The sequence below is a fragment of the Carcharodon carcharias genome, chromosome 11 (assembly GCF_017639515.1).
Source record: "Carcharodon carcharias isolate sCarCar2 chromosome 11, sCarCar2.pri, whole genome shotgun sequence".
Lineage (NCBI taxonomy): Eukaryota > Metazoa > Chordata > Chondrichthyes > Lamniformes > Lamnidae > Carcharodon > Carcharodon carcharias.
The window spans coordinates 29,141,696-29,163,484 of NC_054477.1; the positions used below are offsets into that span (position 1 = coordinate 29,141,696).

General features: G+C 42.7%; 1 protein-coding gene across 6 annotated transcripts in view; it reads right to left on the reverse strand.

Moving 5' to 3' along the window:
- The window catches only part of mgat4a (alpha-1,3-mannosyl-glycoprotein 4-beta-N-acetylglucosaminyltransferase A), a 264,810-nt gene that overhangs the window by 34,898 nt on the left and 208,123 nt on the right, over positions 1-21,789 (reverse strand). For 4 of the 6 annotated variants that reach the window (XM_041199181.1, XM_041199180.1, XM_041199183.1 and 1 more), the window contains exons 10-11: positions 13,301-13,408; positions 8,341-8,534 (exon numbers count right to left, since the gene is read on the reverse strand). In XM_041199181.1, coding sequence (XP_041055115.1) covers positions 8,341-8,534; positions 13,301-13,408 — 302 coding nt within the window. The remainder of the gene's footprint in view (positions 1-8,340; positions 8,535-13,300; positions 13,409-21,789) is intronic. The other 2 variants (XR_005944430.1, XM_041199184.1) reach the window with 1 other exon arrangement.

Below are 21,789 nucleotides of genomic sequence, written 5' to 3' on the forward strand. Positions count from 1 at the left end.
AACATTTTATTAGCACAGGCGACCACAGAGAAGTGCAGAAAACATTCCGTTCTCCAAAATTGTTTACATCGTCATCCAAACATGTGGAAGCATGCATTCGGCAAGAATGAAATTTGATGTAGCTGCCCATCAGGCACACAATTCACGCGTCGTGTTTCTCAGTGCACAATTTGAATGTAGAGTATTGAGGATCGCTTTCTGTTAGCGATAAGAGATCCTAAGGAAGGGATCCACTCTGGGCTGAGGGCTGCAGCAGTTAGTAAATCACAGAATCACAGTTACAGTGCAGGGGGAGGTAGTGTCTGCACTGGTAGAGCCTTTATTTAGCTCTCGTGTTAAAATGGCTCTGTGTATTTGGAGCTCTGTTGCCCCCACGCCCAACCACTCTGTTGCCACACCACTATGTTTACGTCTTAAGCAGGGATGGGCTATTGGCCTGTTACAAAAAGTTTTCATTTCGTAACGTAAATTTGAATGTCTGTTTCGGATGTGATTTGCTAATAGAAAAGTTATTCCAGATTTGTTTGAGCAATCACATTGAGAGATAAATATGCTTTGCAAAATCAATATTACAATATTTCAAAATCCTCCCATTATTCAAGAGTGGCACCTGGCAGACAGCTTTGAAGAAAGCCAAAATATTGTTACTTTGTCTTCAGCACATTTTGACACACAACACTACATTAAAAAAAAAAAAAAAAAAAATTCCAGGACAAGATTGAACAGCAATTATTATCCTCAGATACAGTGGCACAGTGGTAATATCACTGGACAAGTAATCCAGAGGCCCAGGCTGATGCTGTGCGGGACATGGGTCCAAATCCCACCATGGTAGCTGATGGAATTGAAATTCAATTAATAAAACAGTGACCATGAAACTATCCATGTGGTTCACTAATGCCCTTTTAGGGAAGGAATTCTGGCCTACATGAGACTCCAGACCAGTGATGTGGTTAAATCTTAACTCCCCTCCGAAATGGTCTAGCAAGCCACTCAGTTCAAGGGAATTTAAGGATAGGCGACAAATACTGCCCTTGCCAGCGATGCTCACAACCTATGAAAGAATAAAGAAAAAAATTACCGCTTTGTTGGGACTGATTCTAAATTTGCAACAATAGGGCATGATTTTCCCTGTTTGCTTCTGAACCCTGCTGCCAGGCTCAAACATGGGTCAGAAGCCCACACTGTGTGGGGAAAGTCACTCATTCTGATTTCCCCAGAGCAGTTAAATTAATGGCCAGAGGGTAGGCTAGAGGTCCAATTAAGGGCAGTGGATAAGCTCTTGAAGCTCAAGGGCTAGAGGCCTTCCAGGTTGAAAGGTGCAACAGGTTGCAATGGAAGTTTAGTGAGGGAGAGGGCACTTCAAAATGGAGGCACCCTCTCTCCAACGTTTATACACAAACTAAAAAAAGGCTTTTGCAGCCAGGTGACAACTGTCAGAGAGGAAGCCCCACTACAGGGCAGTTTCCAGCTGTGCTACAACCAGGCAGGGAGGGCCTCTAAGCCTGCCTGGTGCACAGGCTCCCTGCTCTGATGCTGTGGGGTTGCGGGGGTGGGTGCCTCCAGGCAGCTAAACTGGTCCTTGTTGCCTGTGGGAACTTGGAGAGCTTTGAAAAACCCAGTTGGTCTCCTTTAATTGGCCTTAAACAATCCTTAATTACCTTGATCAGCCTGTGGGTTGGTGGGTAGCCCTGCCACACCCCACTCCACCACTCTTTCCCACCTGTGGAAAAATGGCCTGGGACTGGAATGGATCCTGGGAACCAGGACGCAGGCCGGTGATGCTATTTTTAAGCACCTGCCCGCCTCCAATCACGGCCCCGACGGGGGCTCAAAATCAAGCCCTTGGCTTCAGAATGCAAATTTAAAGACAAAAAAAAATAGGAGGTGCATTCAAATTGAAGGCAGTTCAGATATGACAGCATGAATTGGACCAAGTATGTAGGTAGGCGGAAAAGTAACACCATTAATGTAAAAGAAAACACTTCACAAGTAGGACTAAGGAAAATGTGTCATCCAGCCAAGAAGGCAGAAGTTAGGAGGGATGACCAGAAGTTTGGACAATGAGATTGGTATGTTTTTTTTTAAAAGAAGGATTTGAAATGTGGATGCAAGGGCAACGCGTTTGACGGGTTTAGAAAGAGAATTCCAGAGAAAGGCCCTGAAGCAGCTGAAAGCTTGGCCAATGGCCTGCTAGTATTGCCCAGCCTAGCTCAACATCTATTTTTCTTAATTCTATTTAACAAGCACAATTGGACATTTTTTTACATTCAAGGCATTATTTTTTATTCCCAGTTGATGTTGGTTGTGTGAGTTATGAAAATAGTCAGAGATGATCTTGTAAGTGACCAAGATCTCTTGTGCACAGAATAAATCTGTTATTTTTGACATATTTCCTCAGAGTGAATTAGAATGAAGAAATGATTAATTTAGGAAACAAACCTATTTCATTCTAGTTACAAGTCTAATGAGGCAAATGTTCTTTTTGACATCACTTTGTATCAAATAGAAAATGTTTTTCCTTATTTTCTTGCTAATTTTCATCCAATTTCTCTTAATGTCATGTTGGTTTACACTTCCATAGGTGCAAGTTCTCTGGTGCCTTACAAAAGAGATCAATGCTCATCACAAAAACAAAAATTCCTGGAAAAACTCAGCAGGTCTGGCAGCATCTGCGGAGAGGAGCACAGTTAACGTTTCGAGTCCGAATGGCCCTTCAACAGAACTAAGTAAAAAAAGAAGAGAGATGAAATATAAGCTGGATTAAGAGCGGGTGGGACGGGTCGAGCTGGATAGAGAGCCAGTGATAGGTGGAGATAGCCAAAAGATGTCACAGACAAAAGGACAAAGAGGTTTTGAAGGTGGTGATATCTAAGGAATGTGCTAATTAAGGGTAGAAAGCAGGATGAGCAAGGTACAGATAGCCCTAGTGGGGAGGGCTGGGGGCGGGGGGTTCCGGACTGAATATTGACTTCAACAATTTTAGATCATGAACTCTCTCCTCCATCCCTACCCCCTTTCTGATCCCCCTCTTTTTTCCCAATAACTTATAAAGATTTTTCTTTTCCCACCTACTTCCATTATTTTTAAATGTATTTCCTTTCCATTGTTTTATCTCTACCTTTTAGCCTTTTTTGATTCCTTCACATCACCCCACCCCCACTAGGGCTATCTGTACCTTGCTTGTCCTGCTTTCTACCCTTAATTAGCACATTCCTTAGATAACATCACCACCTTCAACAACTCTTTGTCCTTTTGTCTGTGACATTTTTTGATTATCTCCACCTATCACTGGCCCTCTATCCAGCTCTACCTGTCCCACCCACCCTTAAACCAGTTTATATTCCACCTCTCTTCTATTTTTACTTAGTTCAGTGGAAGGGTCATTTGGACTCGAAACCTTAACTATGTTCCTCTCCGCAGATGCTGCCAGACCTGCTGAGTTTTTCCAGGTATTTTTGTTTTTGTTTTTGATTTCCAGCGTCTGCAGTTTTTTGCTTTTATTTTAGATCAATACTCATGTCTGAAATGGAGTATTAAGAGGCTATTCCTCTATTGTAGTATCATAGCTGAGCCCAATTCTGTACTCACCCTTCAACTGCACAGATGCACTTCACATGAGCTTCAGCCAGCCCTAAACGATCCCACAACCTACAAATCAGATCTAAGCTCTGTAGTCTTGGCACATTCCAACCATGAATGGTGGTGGCAATTAAACAACTAACTGGAACTGGAGGCTCCATAAGCATCCCCATCCTTACTGACTGGGGAGCCTAGTAAGTTAATGTAAAAGACAAGACCACCCTGGCCAGGAGTTCTGCTTTGGCCTCCTCCTGGGATCCCCATGCTTCAGCCAATTTGTTTCATTTCCATGATATCAAGAAACAGCTGAACACACTGGATTCAGCATAGGCGATGGATCCTGGTAACACCCAAGCTTGTGCTCCAGAACTAGCTGTGCCCCGAGCCAAGCTGTTCTAGTACAGCTGCAACACTAGCATCTAACTGGCAACGTGGAAAATTGTCCAAGTAGGCGGAGTCAACGAAAAGCAGAACAAATCCAAGTCAGCTAATGTTTTTTATATTCATTCATGGGATGTGGGCATCACTGGCTGGGCCAGCATTTATTGCATACCCCTAATTACCCTTGTTCAGAGGACATTTAAGGGTCAACCACATTGCTGTGGGTCTGGAGCCACATAGGCCAGGCCAGGTAAGGACAGCAGATTTCCTTCCCTAAAAGGCATTAGTGAACCAGATGGGTTTTTACAACAATCAATAATGCTTTCATGGTCATCATTAGACTTCCATATTTTTTTTTATTGAATTCAAATTCCACCATCAACCCCGGCAGGACTCGAACCTGGGTCCCCAGAGGATTACTCTGGGTCTCTGGATTATTAGTCTAGATACAATACCGCAATGCCATTGCCTCCCTCCAATCAATCTCATTTTACCTCTCTCCAATACCATCCAATCAATCTCATCAATCAATTCTCAATCATCAAACATGATGGAAGGGGTCATCAATTGTGTTAACAAGCAGCACTTACTCAGCAATAATCTGCTCACTAACGCTCAATTTGGTTTCCGCCAGGGCCACTCAACTCCTGACCTCATTATCACCTTAGTTCAAACATGGACGAAAGAGCTGAACTCCAAAGGTGAGGTGAGAATGACTGCCCTTGACATCAAAGTAACATTTAACTGAGCATGGCCTCAAGGAGCCCCAGTAAAACTGGAGTCAAATGGAATCGGGGAAAACTCTCCACTGGTTGGAGTCATACCTAGCACAAAGGAAGGAGGTTGTGACTGTTGGAGGCCAATCATCTCAGTCCCAGGACATTGCTGCAGGAGTTCCTCAGGGTAGGGTCCTAGGCCCTACCATCTTCATCTGCTTCATCAATGACCTTCACTTCATCATAAAGTCAGAAGCGAGCATTTTCGCTGTTGAATGTACAGTATTCAGTACAATTACCAACTCCTCAGATACAGACGCAGTGTCTGCATGCAGCAAGGCCAAGTGCTGGTAAATGGGATTAGGTAGGTAGGTCAGGTGTTTCAGGTGCAGGCTCGATGGGCCGAAGGGACTCTTCTGCACTGTGAGATTCTGTGAAGGCCATGTCAACATTCATGCTTGGGCTGCTAAGTGGCAGGTAACATTTGCGCCACAAAAGTGCCAGGCATTGACCATCTCCAACAAAAAAGAACCTAACCATCACCCTTGATGTTCAATGGCATTACCATCACTGAATCCCCCACTATCAACATCCGGGGTGGGGGGGTGGGAGGGTGCGGTTACCGTTGTCCAAAAACTGAACTGGACCAATCATATAAATACTGTGGTTACATGAGCAGGTCAGAGGCTGGAGATTCTGTAAAGAGTGACTCACCACCTGATTCCCCAAAGCCTCTCCATCTACAAAGCACAAGTCAGGAGTGTGGTGGAATACTCTCCATTTGCCTGGAGAGTGCAGCTCCAACAACACTCAAGAAGTACGACACCATCCAGGACAAAGCATAGTGGCAGCAGTCTGTACCACCTACAAGATGCACTGCAACAATTCACCAAGGCTCCTTTGACAGCACTTTCCAAACCCACTATCTCTAACGCCTAGAAGAACGAGGGCAGCAGATGCATAGGAACACCACCAACTGCAAGTTCTCCTTTAACCCGCACGCCATCCTCATCTGGAAATATATCACTGTTCCTGGGTCAAAATCCTGGAACTCTCACCATAACAGCCCATGGGTGTACCTCCACCACATGAACTGCAGCGGTTCAAGGTGGCTGCTCACCACCAGCTAAAGGACAAGTTGGGATGGGCAATAAATGCTGGCCTTGCCAGCAAGGCTCATACCTCAAGAATAAATTTTTAAAAGGCAGTGGGCACAGAAGGGTGAGCTCAAGCAAGAACCCTGACCTATTCCTCCGTAATCCAAAATCGCTGCGTCTGATTTTAATGTCCTTGCTTCCATCATAGCTGAGCTGAACTAAACTGGTACTGATCAGGAATTGATCAGGGAGCTTTATGGGTTGTATGATTCGTCTTCTAGCTCATCTATTGGAGGAAATTCAATTTTGATGTAAAAATAGCATGTGAACTCCATACTATGGAAAGGATATACGTGCACTGGAGAAAGTACAAACAGAACTGAGAAGCTACATCTATCAGGAAAGAGTAAATAGGATGGGGCTCTTTTCTCTTAGAAAGAGAAGACTGAGAGGTGACCTCGGTGAAGCCTTTAAAATTAGGTAGGGATTCGACAGGCCAGAAGCAAAGGAGATGTTTCCACTTGTGGGGGAATCCAAAACTAGGAGTCATAAATATAAGGTGATCACTAATAAGTCCAACAAGGAATTCAGGAGAAACTTCTTTACACAGAGTGATTAAAACGTGGAACTCACCACTGCATGGAGAGAGACTGAGGCAACTAGTGTAGATGGATTTCAGAGATAATTATAGAGGAAGAAAGAAGAACAAGTTGATAGGATGAGATTGAAGGTGCGAGGTTGGTTGGGGCCGAATAGCCTGTTTCTGTGCTGTAAAATTCTATGTAATGAAGGATATATCTGTTTTTAAATAATGCCAATAAGAATTTATAATTACAAAAGCGAGGTTCTTTAAAGTTTTGGAATGTAGCAAGGTATATTTATTAGCTTTTTAAAAGAGACAAAAAAAATACATCTCCTGCTGAAACTTTAATACAACCAGCCATTAAATGCATGAAAGCAGTGTCGAATGACTCTCTTTCTCAGTAAAGGGATGGCCAACTTTTCACTTGATGGCTGTCAGATAACAAGATGTAGCAAAAACTGCAAGCTTAAAATTACCAAATTGTTTCAATCAAATTAAAAACCACATCCCGTAAATGCACATAATGCTTTGACTAACTTAACCTTTCATGAACTGAAGCCAGTAAACTTCGCCTGAGCATGCATTCTACCCAAGCCAAGTTGTGACTCAAGAAGAAACCTCTGTGCATAATTCTGTTAAAGAAACATGAGAGGCAAAAGCAAAAGCCTATCCGTTCTGCTGACATGTGATTCATGTTCAAAGTCTCTGTAATGTGCACTATTCTTTCTTCTTCCTTAGGAAACTTTAAGGAAAAAGACTACTTAACGAAAACCTTGGTGTACCAGTGAACTATTACTGAACAGAAACAGACCAAGGAGAGACTGGTTGCAGCAGAAATCATGGGTGCTGGCTTGAGAGAAATGTCACTAGACAAAATCTACTCTCATCAATTACAATTCTGTGGTGAAGTAACTTGTCATACAAAATAGTGTGACCATTATATGTACAAGAACTGTTTGTTTTCGTAATTGCCTGAAATGGTGCTCATTCAAGATATTCATAAATAATGAAAACATCCTAAAATGCTCAGAAGCAAGCCAGAGGCAAAAAAAAAATCAATTCCAGTTCTTGGCATGGGATAATGGGATGTACATAACAGTAGGGCAGGTTTAAGATGGAATGCTGTGATTACAATAACAGGTTATATCTCAAACATTCAATTAACATGTAAACTTATGCCGTGCAGACTGGATTGAAGGTTTGATTGTATAAAATGTCCAGTCAAGGTCTAGTAGATTAGGCAGGACTTCCACAGAAGGGATGAAGTATTCTGCGTTATTGATATACATATAGGCCATTTAAAAATACTGTAAAAACTCTGGTTTAAAAAATATTCTTTAAAGCTTGTTCAATTTTTTATTAGGTCAGGTATCTGGGCTTTTGCCATTCATTAATGCCAGTTTTGACCAACAGCACAGTTATTGTTTTCTTTTCACTCTGCATCATGGATATTCATGCCTGTTAAGAGGCAATTTGAGCTTACCACAACAATCACCTGGCCTTCCTCTCCAAACCATCAACAACCCTATATCCCCTCTTGAGCACCTCGTTCCTCTGCTTCTTGCTTCTTCTACATTCCGTTCTTTTGCTTCACCATTGATGACAAGATCTTCAGCTGCCTGGGTCTGACTCTCTGTGATTTCCTGCCCTGCCCTTCCCTTCTCCAATCCATATCTTTCTCATCTCCAGAAGAAAACCTCTACAAGGGCCATTTCTTTGATGGATTTTTGGTTATTCCTCTTTTTTTTCTCCTTTTTGCTAAAAAACTGACCATTCTTGGCATCTCTTTTCAGTAACCTAGTTCTGTGAAGTTCTTGGGGGTTTCTTTTAAACATTACAACATTCCAATGTGTGGAAGAAACCATTGCTGATCACGGAGCTTTTACATACTCAATCCTTCTGCGCCCCATCACTCTCCTTGAAAATCACAACAGCAAATTTGCTATAAGAAGGCCTCACAGTTCTAAATTGTTGTCCTTACCTATCTATATTCAATGGTTTGTCAAATTTGACAAGTATATAGTCACCGGCAAGAGGAGTAATGCCCCAGAAGAAGTCCTCTCCCAGGTATGCTTTATCCAATGAATGGCCTTGGTAAACTTTTAGTGAGGTTGAGACCTCTGCAGGAGGATTGACGTGCATTTTGTGAAGTAAAGGCTTCATAAAATCTTTATCCTTAGGAGAGGAAAAGAAGGTCACCGCAAAATTTCAGTTGTTAAATACAAATAAAATCAATTCTCAGTTTTGCAATATATAAAGAAAACATGATTTAATGCTAAAAATGCATTTGCAATAACATTAGAAAGCGACACTTCTGAACTGCTACAAATAATTCTATTTCACTAGAAGTCAACTTATTCCAAAAAGAAAACTAAATGTGTTTAATGTTGTCAGGAGATTTCTACAATTAGAGAATAGAGGAGCTGTTAGAAAAATTGCAAATAAATTCAAAAAACATCAAGGACAGAAAACAAAGCTTAAATGGTTTAACATTATCTGAGCCATAATCAATTCATTTTTGGAATATGTTGCGTTTGCTTTTGACGAAGTTCTGAATTTGGTTGTATCTATCGATGGCTGTCAAAGTCGACATGCTACATGCTGATAAACAACATTCCATGATGACGGAGACTACAATTTTAACACTGTTAGGACAAGATCGAGGTGATTAAATGCATTAAAGATTAAATTATGACCTGGCTCAGGATATGTTTTGAACGTTTGAAGGTTTTCGGATGAAATCATAAACCTTAGGATCAAAGCTGTTAGTGTATATCCAGCAATGTCTAACTTTTCTCTAATTTTCTCAGCTCTTCTCCAGACTCAACTGTTGAAATATGATTCTATGAGGATCACCAACCATCCAAATAGCTCAGCTATTCTTCACTTGCTCCCAAATGAGTGTTTAACCTCGGTGGTGGTACTGCAGGTGGACTCCTCATTCATAACGCCATAAGACGTAGGTGCCGAAGTAGGCCATTCAGCCCATCGAATTTGCTCCGCCATTCAATGAGAACATGGTTGACCTGATAATCCTCAACTCCACTTTCCTGCCTTTTCCCCATAAGCCTTGATTCCCTTACTGATTAAAAATCTGTCTATCTCAGCCTTGAATATACTTAATGACCCAGTCTCTACAGCCCTCTGCAGAAACGAATTCCACAGACTCATTATCCTCTGAGAGGAAATTCCTCCTCATCTCTGTCTTAAATAGGTGACCCCTTATTCTGAGATTATGCCCTCTGGACTCTCCCACAAGGGGAAACAACCTCTCAGCATCTATCCTGTCAAGCCCCTTAAGAATCTTATATGTTTCAATAAGGTCGCCACTCATTCTGCTGCATTCCAATGAGTACAGGCCCAAATTACTTAACCTCTCCTCATAAGAAGATCCCTCCGTACCCGGGGTCAACCTAGTGAACCTTCTTTGGACTGCCTCCAATGCCAGGATATCTTTCCTTAGATAAGAGGGCCAAAAACTGTTCATAGTCAACATCCACAAAGGTGCACTTCCCAACAAGAGCCACCAGATGGCAATCAGGAATGTTGCAGCATCTCCACCAATGCTCTAGCTCAGGCTTGATCAACCTGCTCCCCAAGGGCCACGATGTGGCCTGTGAAGCCCCTCTATGTGGCCTCCGGATCGATTGCTGAAAACGCCGGTAAGACAGCTCAGTAAGTTTGAAGATTTCTCAAGGGCTTGCTCCTCCAATCGCAGCCTGTTTCTCTCCCATGTTTGCTGCTGATAGGCTCAACAGTGTACATGGAGATTGGGAGACTCTGGAGGGCGCAGAGCCACTGTTCACCATGATTTTGTGTGACTCCGGCCGTTTTCCCACCGCTCCTGATGCTCTGGCCATTTGTTCCCGGCTCCGCTGCCTTTTCCCCCCGGTTCTGGCCACGTCTCTCCCAGCTCCGGCCACATCCCTCTCGGCTCTCCCCTGCCTCCCTCCTGGCTCTTGTCATTGGGCATCTGTGTTTGGGTGTTGCTAGGCCTCAGGCCTCACTCCAGGTCTCTCCTCTGCTCTAATCACACCTACCCCCCACCCCCATAGCCAATTTAGTGAGTGGGGGTGAGTATGTGTGTGTGTGTGAGGATGGGTGGGTGAGTGATTGTGTGTGTGAGGGGGTGTGTGTGTGTGAGAATGTGTGTGAGGGTGTGAGTGGGGTGTGTGTGTGTGCGAGAGAGAGAGAGGGAGTGAGTGAGTGAGTGTGAGGATGGAGGAATGAGTGAGTGTGTGCACATGCAGGTGGGTAAGTAGCGTGTGTGTGTGTGAGTGAGCGAGCGTGTGTGGGTGAGTGAGTGAGTGAGTGAACGTGTGAAGGTGGGTCTGTGAGCGTGTGTGCATGAGGATATGTGAGTGAGCAAGTGTGTGTGTGAGAGGATGGGTGAGTGAGCGAGTGTATGTGAGGGTGAGAGAAGAGAGAGGAAGAGAGAGAGTGAGAGTGAGTGAGGGAGGGAGGAGGTGGGGGTGTGTGTGTGGCTGGCTCACTCCCAGTCTCAGGATTCTCATTCACTCTCGCCCCCACATACCAACAGGCACTCTCATCCGCTCTCACATGGGGTGAGGGTGAATGAGTGAGCATCGAGACTGGGAGTGAGCTGGACATTCTAATGGTTGTCTCTACTTACCACTCATTTTTTTAAAAAAAATATCAATTTATTGTGATTTCTTTGCCCCAAGTTGTTTCTTTTCATACATCAGCTTTTTAAAAAAAAACAAATTCATGTTTAATGTTGTGCCAAATCTTCATCTTTCCTAAATTTACTCATCAGACTCCTCCCACCGTGCGTGAGAAAAATGGAAATATGGCCCTGCAAAAGGGTTGGACAAGCCTGCCCTAGCTGGTATCAGCTATCCCAGCACAGATCTAAGTTGGGATCTTGCTGGTAGGCATGCTTAGTACCACTCCCATTCAATGCATGATCCACTGTGGGGCTTCAACTTTCCTACTGCGACTTGTTATTGCCAATCCCTGCTGCTTTTAAAGCTGATTAATACCATTTTTTTAACCCATGCACTCTGCACTTGACTGGACAAAGGGGCAGCATTGTGCAAGATCACCATATGGGACGAGTGATATGGAGGCAACATGAAAAAGGATCAGGCGCAAACAGCGAAACAGGGATTGATTTTGATCAAATACTGTAAGCCACAGAGATGCAACAACCCACAATCTATTTATGATCTACTGACTTTCAAAATTCTGGATAAAAGGTACATCAATGCATAATGAGGCAAATGGTAATAAAATTTCATGCAATACTGCAAGCTCAACAGTTTCTTTTAATTTGGCTGCAAAAGTAAACCTGAGTTACATTTTTCTGTGAAACTGCAAAAATGAGATGAAAGAGACATATACTTGCAATACAAAGCGTGTCCCCTCCTCCCATGCATTTTATAAAATGCATTTTGAAACTCTGATCACTCTCCTAGAGGAATTATTCCAGTCAAGAGGTGCTAAGCAGTTAAAGGACTCTTAATGTTCTATTCAACGATAAAAGCAGAAAATGCCAATTGATAGGGAGAAACTGTCAAGGAGAAACCTCTTTTGAAAATATTGAGCTACAAGATCTCTGCCAATGGGAGAGTTCTGGCCCTATCCAGATAATAATGTCTTCTGGGAATCTTAGTTATGAAGAATTGTCAGCTGCATCGGTTTGATCTGACTGGAAAAGTGGTCTCTTCAAATTGACCTCCAAAGGATTTTAAAGCCAAAAAGGGACAGGGTGGGGCAGGGAGAGTTGATCAAACTGATCTGGGAGCTCCAAGTCATTATTTTAAAAATTAGGAATAAATACACTCAGCCATGATGTGCAGAGGGAGAAGTCAACTGGAAAATATTTTGGGAGTTAACTGGTTCTGAAACATCACTTAAGACAGCATTTATTGTTCATCTCTAATTGCCTTGGAGGTAGTGGTGGTGAGCTGTCTTCTTGCACCACTGCAGTCCATCTGGTGCAGGTGCACCCACGGGGCTACTAAGTAGGGAGTTCCAGGATTTTGACCCAGCAATGGTGAAGGAATGACAATAATGTGTTCAAGTCAAGGTGGTGTGTGGCTTGGAGGGGAATTGCAGGTGGTGGGGTTCCCATGCACATGCTGCCCTTGTTCTTCTAGGTGATGGAGGTTGCAGCTTTGGAAGCTGCTGTCAAAAGAACCTTGGCCTCTGCAGTGCATCTTGTAGATGGTACACACTGCTGCTGCTGCGCACTAGGGCTGGAGAGAATGAATGTTTAAGGTGGTGCATGGGGTGTTTAAGAAAGAAAAAGAAAAATGAAGACTGCCAGTCTGTGTTTTCGTTAAGACTAATTTGCATGTATTTCTTTTTCCAAAAAGGGTCGCTCATGAGTTAACTGGATTTAAATTTAATTCAAAAGCGGATATTAGCAGCTCAAATGAAAATGCACTGTACATGCGGTCAGTCATGTATGCTTAGACTAAATTTTGTGTTTACATTACACTAATCTGTCAGAACAAGTTAAATATGTTGAATTAATGCTTCCGAAACTGTTTGAGACAGGCTACAACTGAGTGCAAGGAACCTCTCAAACTTGAGGCTCCTTTGCATAGACTTCTCAGCATAATCTGGTCATGCACATGTTATACCTGTCTCTCTGAGTATTGTTAAAGAGCTCAGTGTGTCAGTACTGACTTCAGCTGTAACGCTGCAGTGGGCTCAAACAAGCACTGCAGGCAAATCTCCGAGGAGGCAGCACAGTTTGAGTGGATTGAGATTCAGCAGTTCGATGCTGCAATTTTCTCACCACACTGAAGCCAGGGGTATGAAAACATTAACAGAAGGTTGAGATCATTCTTGAACTGTGAGGGAAAACTCAATTTACAAAAAAGTGTAATTAATAGTTACATCACATTTCCCTTCAATTAACCCAAACTTATAAATGTCATGCTGTGACAGCAGTTAAAAACGGTACTCACTGTCAGTTTCTGAATTTTGCCTGCCAGCGATGAATGCAAACCAACATGCTGGAAAAGAGATGGTCTGAATCGAATCCTGATGTTAGATTTTTGACGCTCGCAGTGTTTCTAACAAGATAAGTAAAATGAAGGCTGTTAGCTTTTTAAGGAATGTTCCAGACAATATTAAGTGGGTGAGATTGGAAGCAGGTTGAAAAAATATTGCAAAGGGAACTGCATTTCATTCAATCCTATTTTCATGTTTCAGTTTTTAATTGGACGTAGAGAAACAATATGACCATCTTCTTTTAACGTACAGAGACCTGTACAAAGAGTGATATAATTAATGCAAAGTAAGCATTGCATATTTAAACAAAGAAGTCAGTACCACATGGGAGCCTTTCAGAGAAGGATAAGGGTTATGCAACTGGGGGAAGATTGTAAACCAGATTAAAAACCAAAAGAGAGAGGAGGTGTTGAGGACTGTTTTTCCAGAATGGTTGGAAGTGGTCAATGGCATTCCTCAGGGATCTGTTCTGGGACCACAGCTGCTCACTGTATATATCAAGAATTTGGATATACATCTAGAGAGGGTGGTGTCATGATTTTCAGATTCCAAAATAAGAGGAATAATTAATACCTTGAACCAAATGAAACTGCAAAGGGATATTGACAAGATGCAGCAATGGGATAAAAAGCACAGCAGATGTAATTCAATGTCAGTGAGTGTGAGTAGGGCTAAGGTTGTGGGAGTAAACTAGGCAGAGCGAGAAATGGGACAGAGTGAAAGGACAAAGGAGGGAGAAAGTGACAAAAGGACGAGGAGACACTCAAAGAAAGACAGAGAGGGAAATAGAGAAAAATGGAGAGAACGGTAACGCAAGGTGGGAGCAAAGATACTTTCATTTTTAAAACAGAGTTACGAAATAAAATGAGGTGCTGAATATTCATAAGCCCAAAGCATATCATTAAGCAATGCTTGATGCTGCATGATCTATGTTAATGGAAATTCACCTTACAAAGAATTTATTTAACACTGGATTTGTGAGGACAGAACAACTGGAAAAGGAACCCTCCAGATAGTGAAGCTGGAAATACTTCCTGAGCTGCAAAATGCCTGGGTCAGGGTAGTTGCGGAGGAGGAGTGGGGGTGGTGGTGGTGGGGTTGCAGGAGAGAAGAGGTTTGGGGGTTGGTGGAATACTGATTTTAGACAATTTTTAATACCACCATGAACTGTAGAACAGAGAACAACACGTACACTTGTTTCTCCTTTCTCAACAAGGGAAATACAAACTCCAGATACTTGGAACTTAATAATTTGGGTGTTAGAACTTGCAGGCCACCACTCTGCCAGTCTATTGCACAGATCTGTTTGAAATATGCCAGGAAACCAGAGGATCTTGAGAACATCATCATTTGGAGATGAACAAACTATTTTTGTGAGCGCAATTAAATTTGAACATGGACACATTTGAGAATTACACATACTGACACCATTTTTCAAAGAATGGCAGATTGATTACAATTTCAAAGATACAGTAGCATAATGGCTATGTTACTGGGCTAGTAGTGCAGAGGCTTGGATCAACGATGCAGCGACATGAGTTCAAATCTGACTACAGCAGCTGGAGAATTTAAATTCAGTTGATTAAATAAATATGAAATTAAAAATCTAGGATTGTCATTGAAAAAAACCTCCAGCTCACTGACACTCTTAAGAGATTGATCTAGCAGCAGCGACCTAGGCATTGGATTCGGATATGACAAAGGCACAATGTCCAGCTTTCTTGGACAGCACCTTCCAAATCCATGACCTCTACCGCCTAGAAGGACAAGGGCAGCAGATGCATGGGAACACGACCACCTGCAGTTCCCCTCCAAGCCCCACACTACGCTGACTTGAAACTATATCGCCGTTCCTTCACTGTCGCTTGGTCAAAATCATGGAACTCCCTCCCTAACCGCATCTATACCACATGGACTACAGCGGTTCAGAAAGGGGATCACCAGCACCTTCTTAAAGACAATTAGGGATGGACCACAAATGCTGGCATAGCCAGCAACACCCACATCCTTTGAAAGAATAAATTAAAAAAAAACACCCAGCCCAGGAGACCCTGAAAAGCCCTCTTCACTAACTTCTGTGTATTTATGCCAAAATTGAAAGCTCTCCCATAGACTAGTGATGCAACAGCTTGACATAGTCACACTCTTAGCATCATACCCTACAGCCAATGTCCTCTATCACCATCCCTGGGTACGTCCTGTTGTACTGCCATGGCCAGCCTACCAGCCACAGTGGTATAAAGTCGAGAAGAAGCAGCTCAGAGTTTCGAGGTATCAGATCAAATATGGGTAAGGAAACCTCCTGCTGATTAACACCTAGTGCCTCCCTGTTGAATTGGTGCTCATCCATCATGAACACCATTTGGAAGAAGCACTGAGTGTAGCAAGGCCCAGATCACGCTATGGGTGGGGGACTTCAATATTCGTTACCAAGAACGGCTTAGTAGCACCACTATTGACTGAGCTGGCTGAGTCCTGAAGGACATAGCTACTAGATTGGACCAGCAGCAGGTGGTGAGGGAACCAATACAAGTGGAAAATCTATTTGACCTCACCAATTGATTTGTTGCAGACCCATCAGTGGCAGTAATCACCACAAAGTCCTGAGACAAATTCCATTTTTCACACTGGGGATATCCTCCATTGTGTTGCGTGACACTTCCGCCATGCTAAATGGGATAGACTCAGAACAGGTCTAGCACTGCAAAAATGGGCATCCATGAGATCTTCTGGGCCATCAGCAACAACAGCAGAATTGCATTCAACCACGGCCTTCTGCAGCCTTATTGCCTGGCATATCTCTTGCTGTACATTTACTAGCAAGCCAGGAGATCAACATTGGTTCAATGAAGAGTGTAGGAGAGCATGCCAGCAGCAACACCAGGCATAATTAAAAATGAGGTAGCAACCTGGTGAAGCTATAACACAGGACTACATGCATACTAAACAGCTAAATGATCCCACAACAAATCAGATCAAAGCTCTGCAATCTTGCCATATCAAGTTGTGAATGGTGGTACACAATTAAATGCCTAATGGAAGAGGAGGAGGTGCTGCATGAACATCCCCATCCGCAGTGATGGGGGAGCCAGAAATGCCGAGAAGGTGATCCAATCATGGGCCAGCATTTATTGCTCAGAGGGCATTTTTAAGAGTCAACCACATTGCTGTGGGTCTGGAGTCACATATAGGCCAGACCAGGTAAGGGCAGCAGATTTTCTTCCCTAAAGGACATTAGTGAACCAGATGGGTTTTAATGACAATCGGCAATGGCTTCACAGTCATCGTTAGACTTTTAATCCCAGATATTTATTGAATTCAAATTCCACCATTTGCCTGGTGAGATTTGAACCCAGGTCCCCAGAGCATTACCAGTTTAGTAACAATACCACTATGCCACTGTCTCCACAGCATCACAGATACCAATCTTCAGCCAATTCAATTCATTCCACATGACATCAAGAAATGGCTGAGTGTACTGAATAAAGCTCTACCAACAGCCCAGCTATAAGGCTGATGACTTATGCTCCAGCACATGCTGCGCTTCTAGCCACCCTGTTCCTGTACAAGTACAAAGATAGCATCAACCCAACAGTGGACATTTGCCAGCATGTGCTGTCCACAAAAAGCTGGACAAACCCTACCCAGCCATCTTCTGCACCAGTAATACTCTCAATCATCAGCAAAGTGATGGAGTGCATGATCAACAGTGCTAGCAAGTAGCAATTACTCAGCAACAAGCTGCTCACTGACACTCAGTTTGGCTTCCTCCTTGGCTCCTGACCTCATTACAGCCTTGGCTCAAACATGGACAAAAGAGCTGAAGTCCATGAGGTGAGATGAGACTGATATCGAGGCAGTATTTGACTGAGTGTATTATCAAGAGCACATAGTAAAATTGAAGTCATTGGGTATCAGGGGAAAGCTCTCCACTGTTTGGAGTCGTGCCTAGCACAAAAGAAAATGGTTGTGGTAGTTGCAGGCCAATCATTTCAGCCCCAGGACATCACTGCAAGCATTCCTCTGGGTAGTGTCCTAGGCCCAACCATCTTTAACTGCTTCATCAATGACCTTCCCTCTATGTTAAGGTCAGAAGTGCTGATGTGCACTGATAACTGTTGTGTTCAATTCAATTCTTAACTTTTCAGATAATGAAGCAGTCCATGCCCAGATGCAGCATGAACTGGACAACATTTATGTTTAGGCTGACAAGTGGCAAGTAACATTTATGCTACGTAAGTGCCAGGCAAAACCTGTCTCCAACAAGAGAGAATCAAACCATGTTCCCTTGACATTCAACGGTATTACCATCACTGAATCACCCACCATGAACACCCAGTGGGTCACCATTGAACAGAAACTTAACTGGATCAGCCACATAGCTACTGTGTCTACAACAGCAGGTCATAGCTGGGTATTTGTGGCAAGCAACTCACCTCCTAACTTCCTAAAGCCTGTCCACCATCTGCATAGCACAAGCCAATAGTATGATAGAATACACTCCTTTGGCTGAATGAGTGCAGCTCCAACAACACTCAAGAAGCTTGACATCATCCGGGACAAAGCTCCCCACTGGATCGGCAGCTTAAACATTCACTCTCTCCATCACTGGTAAACTGTTGTAGCAGTGTGTACTATCTACAAAATGCAGCAACTCACCAAGGCTTTTTTGACAGCAACTTCCAAACCCGCAACCTCTACCTAGAAAAACAAGGGCAGCAGATGCTGCAAGTTCCCCTCTAAGTCACACACCAACATCACTTCGAACTATATCGTTCCTTCATCCTTACTGGATCAAAATCCTGGAACTATCTCCCTAATAGCATTGTGGGAATAGCTTCAGTACACAGATTACAGTGGTTCAAGAAGCCGGCTCATTACCACCTTCTCACGGGCAATTAGGGATGGGCAATAAATGTGGCCTTGCCCACATCCTGTTAATGAATTTTAAACAAAAAAGGTACATAGCAACAGCATAGCTATCAAAACCATCTGCTACTGATTATAGTGAATCACTATATGCACATTCCTCGGTCCCCTACTATAGCACTGACATTTAATCTGTTGTAGCAACACTAATGAATATATATTTCTCAGCAGACAATTTCATTAGTACCTGACAAATTTGGCTGTCTGGATCTCCCAGCTCTATTTTGTAGTCATCAACACCATTGACTGCCCAAATCAACCCCAATAAACTAAATAAAAAAGCTTCCAATCACATGTAAAATAAACACATCTTTCTGGTGCTGTGGTTGGTGGTGAATTTGCAGGAAGCACAGTTTCCACATCAACCGTTTGAGAACTCCTATAAGCATTTCAGTACCAAAGTCAAAGTAGAAAGATTGTTTTTGCTTAATCAGAATGCAGCATGAATTAATTATCCTGCTCATCTAAGATGCTCATGGAAGCAGCACTTGCTGAGTTGGTTTCGATTATTTTAAATCCAGAGATACCAAGAAATAAACAATTTTATTTTACACATATACACAGAGACATTGACTGGAATTTTCCTGCCCCTCCTGCTGGCAAGATCTTCCGGTCCCGCCGAGGTGAATGGGCTTTTGAACAGCTCACCACATGCGCTGCGATGGGACCCACCGTGCCTGAGGTCGGAAAATCCGGTCATAATATCTATCTATGGTACTTTGCATTGAAAATTAATGGCACAATGGAGGCCCTTTGGCCCATCACATCTACGCTCGATGAAAAATAGCTATCTAGCCTAATCCCATTTTCCAGTTCTTGGTCCATAGCTCTTTAGGTTATGGCACTTCAAATGCATATCCAAGTAGATCTGAAGTGCAATGAAGGGTTCCCGCCTCTACCACCTTTTCAGGCAATGGGTTCCAGACACGCATGACCCTCTGGGTGAAAGAATTTCTCAACTTCCCTTTCACAAAAAAAAAATGTCTTATGGTTATTGACCTCTCTGCTAATGGAAACAGGTCCTTCCTATCCATTCTATCTTCACCCCTCAATGTTATGCAACTCAATTAAATCTCCCCTCGGCTTCTTCTGTTCCAAGATTCATTGGGCATTCTTTTAGTGAAAAATACATGAAAATGCTTTATAAATTTATAGCATTTTTAATATTAAAGAATCGTACCCATCTTTTCCACAGATGCGTTTGACTAGATGACAAGGATAATAAATACTATCTACATTGATTCTGTCTTGCAGTAAGAAAATCTGATAGTGGTTGTGCATCATAAATTTAATGCAGCATTAGATAACAGAACTCATACATATATATTCAACTCTAATGAACCTTCATACTATTTTCAGTCTGTTTTATATCTCTGCGTGTGCATGCTGCCAATTTCTTCTCCAGTCTCAAAGATGGAGATGCCTAGACTACAAATTTCTGAGACAGACAGAACTCATGAATTCCACCAACCATAGATCTAAGAAATGAATTTTGGGAAGGCACAGTTTCATAACTGATACTCCATTGATTTGCAGTTGTCACAAAAATAAACAGAATTATACCAAATGTCAGTAAAAAATCCTGAATCCCATGTAAAGGCCGATTTCTGTGCTGCATATCCAACATATGTATGTGTCTAAGTAACATAAATGAAACTTCTTCCACTAGCATAAACCAATGATTCGCGATATAATAAAAATGGAGGGACCTGCAGCATGCAATCTTTAACCACCAATAAAACTCAAGGGAGCCAGTTTGAAAATAGCAGTTAAAGTGGAGAGTTGTTGCCAGTCTGAACCATTTTGACACTTCCATTGGGAGGGTGGGAAATTGATCACCTGCCATGCTCAAACAGATGGCATGTCACATCAAGTACCCTGGACTGTGTTTCAAGTGATGTTAGATGGTTCCTTTAAGGACACTCGGTTAGCACATTAGCTACTTATTACAAATGGGGGGAGTGTGCATGGCAGACACTTTGCCATTAATACCAGAAATTTATTTTCAGAACCCAGAACCGATGTAGAATTCCAATTTGCAGGTTTAAACAATGCCCAGGTAGGTGGGCTGCTCACTGATGCACAGTCACATTTGAAAACTGCAACAGGCAGGCTTTAATGGGGCAGATGACATGCTTTCTTATGCCTACCATTTCCAATTGTTGGCTACCCATTTTACAGGCAGGAAATGGGTATTTTCAAGTTAAAATCACCTCCCTGGAATCCCTTTTATTGAAAAGCAGAACTTTTCCAGTTACCATAAAGCTACAGCCTTATCTGCTTATCTTATCATGCCATCTCTGGGCTGTAATATACACAAGGTTTCGTATAACCTTTGAATGCAAGCAGTATGACCTTCTGAGGTGTCTTAACTCCCTGTCTCCAGATACAATCGTGACAAAAGTAAATAATCATCATCGGCTCCTGCAAGTTCTCATCACTTCTGCCAAGTGGACTGAACTCTCCAAATCCTAACTCACACTGTCCTGTTCACCAACCATCCACATGCTAGCTGACTTACATTGGCTCCTGGTCCAGGAATGCAAAATTAAAGTTTCATCCTTTGTTCAAATCCACCTATGGCCTCGTCTTTCCCCACCTTTGTAAACTCCTCCAGCCCTACAACTCTGCATTCCTCCAATTCTGGCCTCTTATGGATCCCCAAATTCCTTCGCTCCACCATTGGTGGTTACGCCTTCAGCTGCCTGAAAAAGGCAAGGAAAAAAAATCTAAATAAAAACCTTAGGTCAATTTAGGTTGGGGTGGTGGGTGGGTTGGGTGGGGGGGGGAGGAGGGGGTGGGTGGGGGGGAGAGAGAGAGAGAAAAAAAATTGGATAAATCTGGGATCAGCCAGAATCTTACTGAATGGCGGAGCAGGCTCAAGGGGCCAAGTGGCCTACTCCTGCTCCTAATTTGTTCATTCAAATGAAATTCCTCTCTGACTACCCACTCTGGGTACTCTGACCTAGTCTAGAAAATCATTCCAGCCCTGATAACTCCTTACTTGGGTCATTCTTTCAGTCCCAAGGGGCAAGGGATTTTGTTGTATTTCCACTAAGCAGGACACACACATACACGGATCAGTCTTTGACCTAAGAGACAAAACTATTATAGGGGACTGGATTTATGCTGTGGACTCTTGCCAAGTGACAGATGGAGCAAGAATGCCAAACCTCATTTCACATTTTTATTTTAAATGCCCTCAGTAGGATGAGGCCTTCAGCTTCTGTCTCTGGTCTGTATTCAAACAAACCTCAATAAATAAATAAAAACAAAGTAGCTTTAAGTGGGGAAAAATTTATCTCATGCCCTGGTCATATGGATGTCGTTATATAAATGTGCCCTAAATCAAAGTTATGCCGTTATTTTGAAAATGAATTTACAATCCTTCCAATGGTGAAATAACTTTTTTTAAAGTACCTGCTTAGTATAAAAATAGTAAAAAAAAATATAGGGCTGAGTTCCAAATAGATACCCTAACTTGTGAGACAGCAGAGATCGCTTTGATCTATAA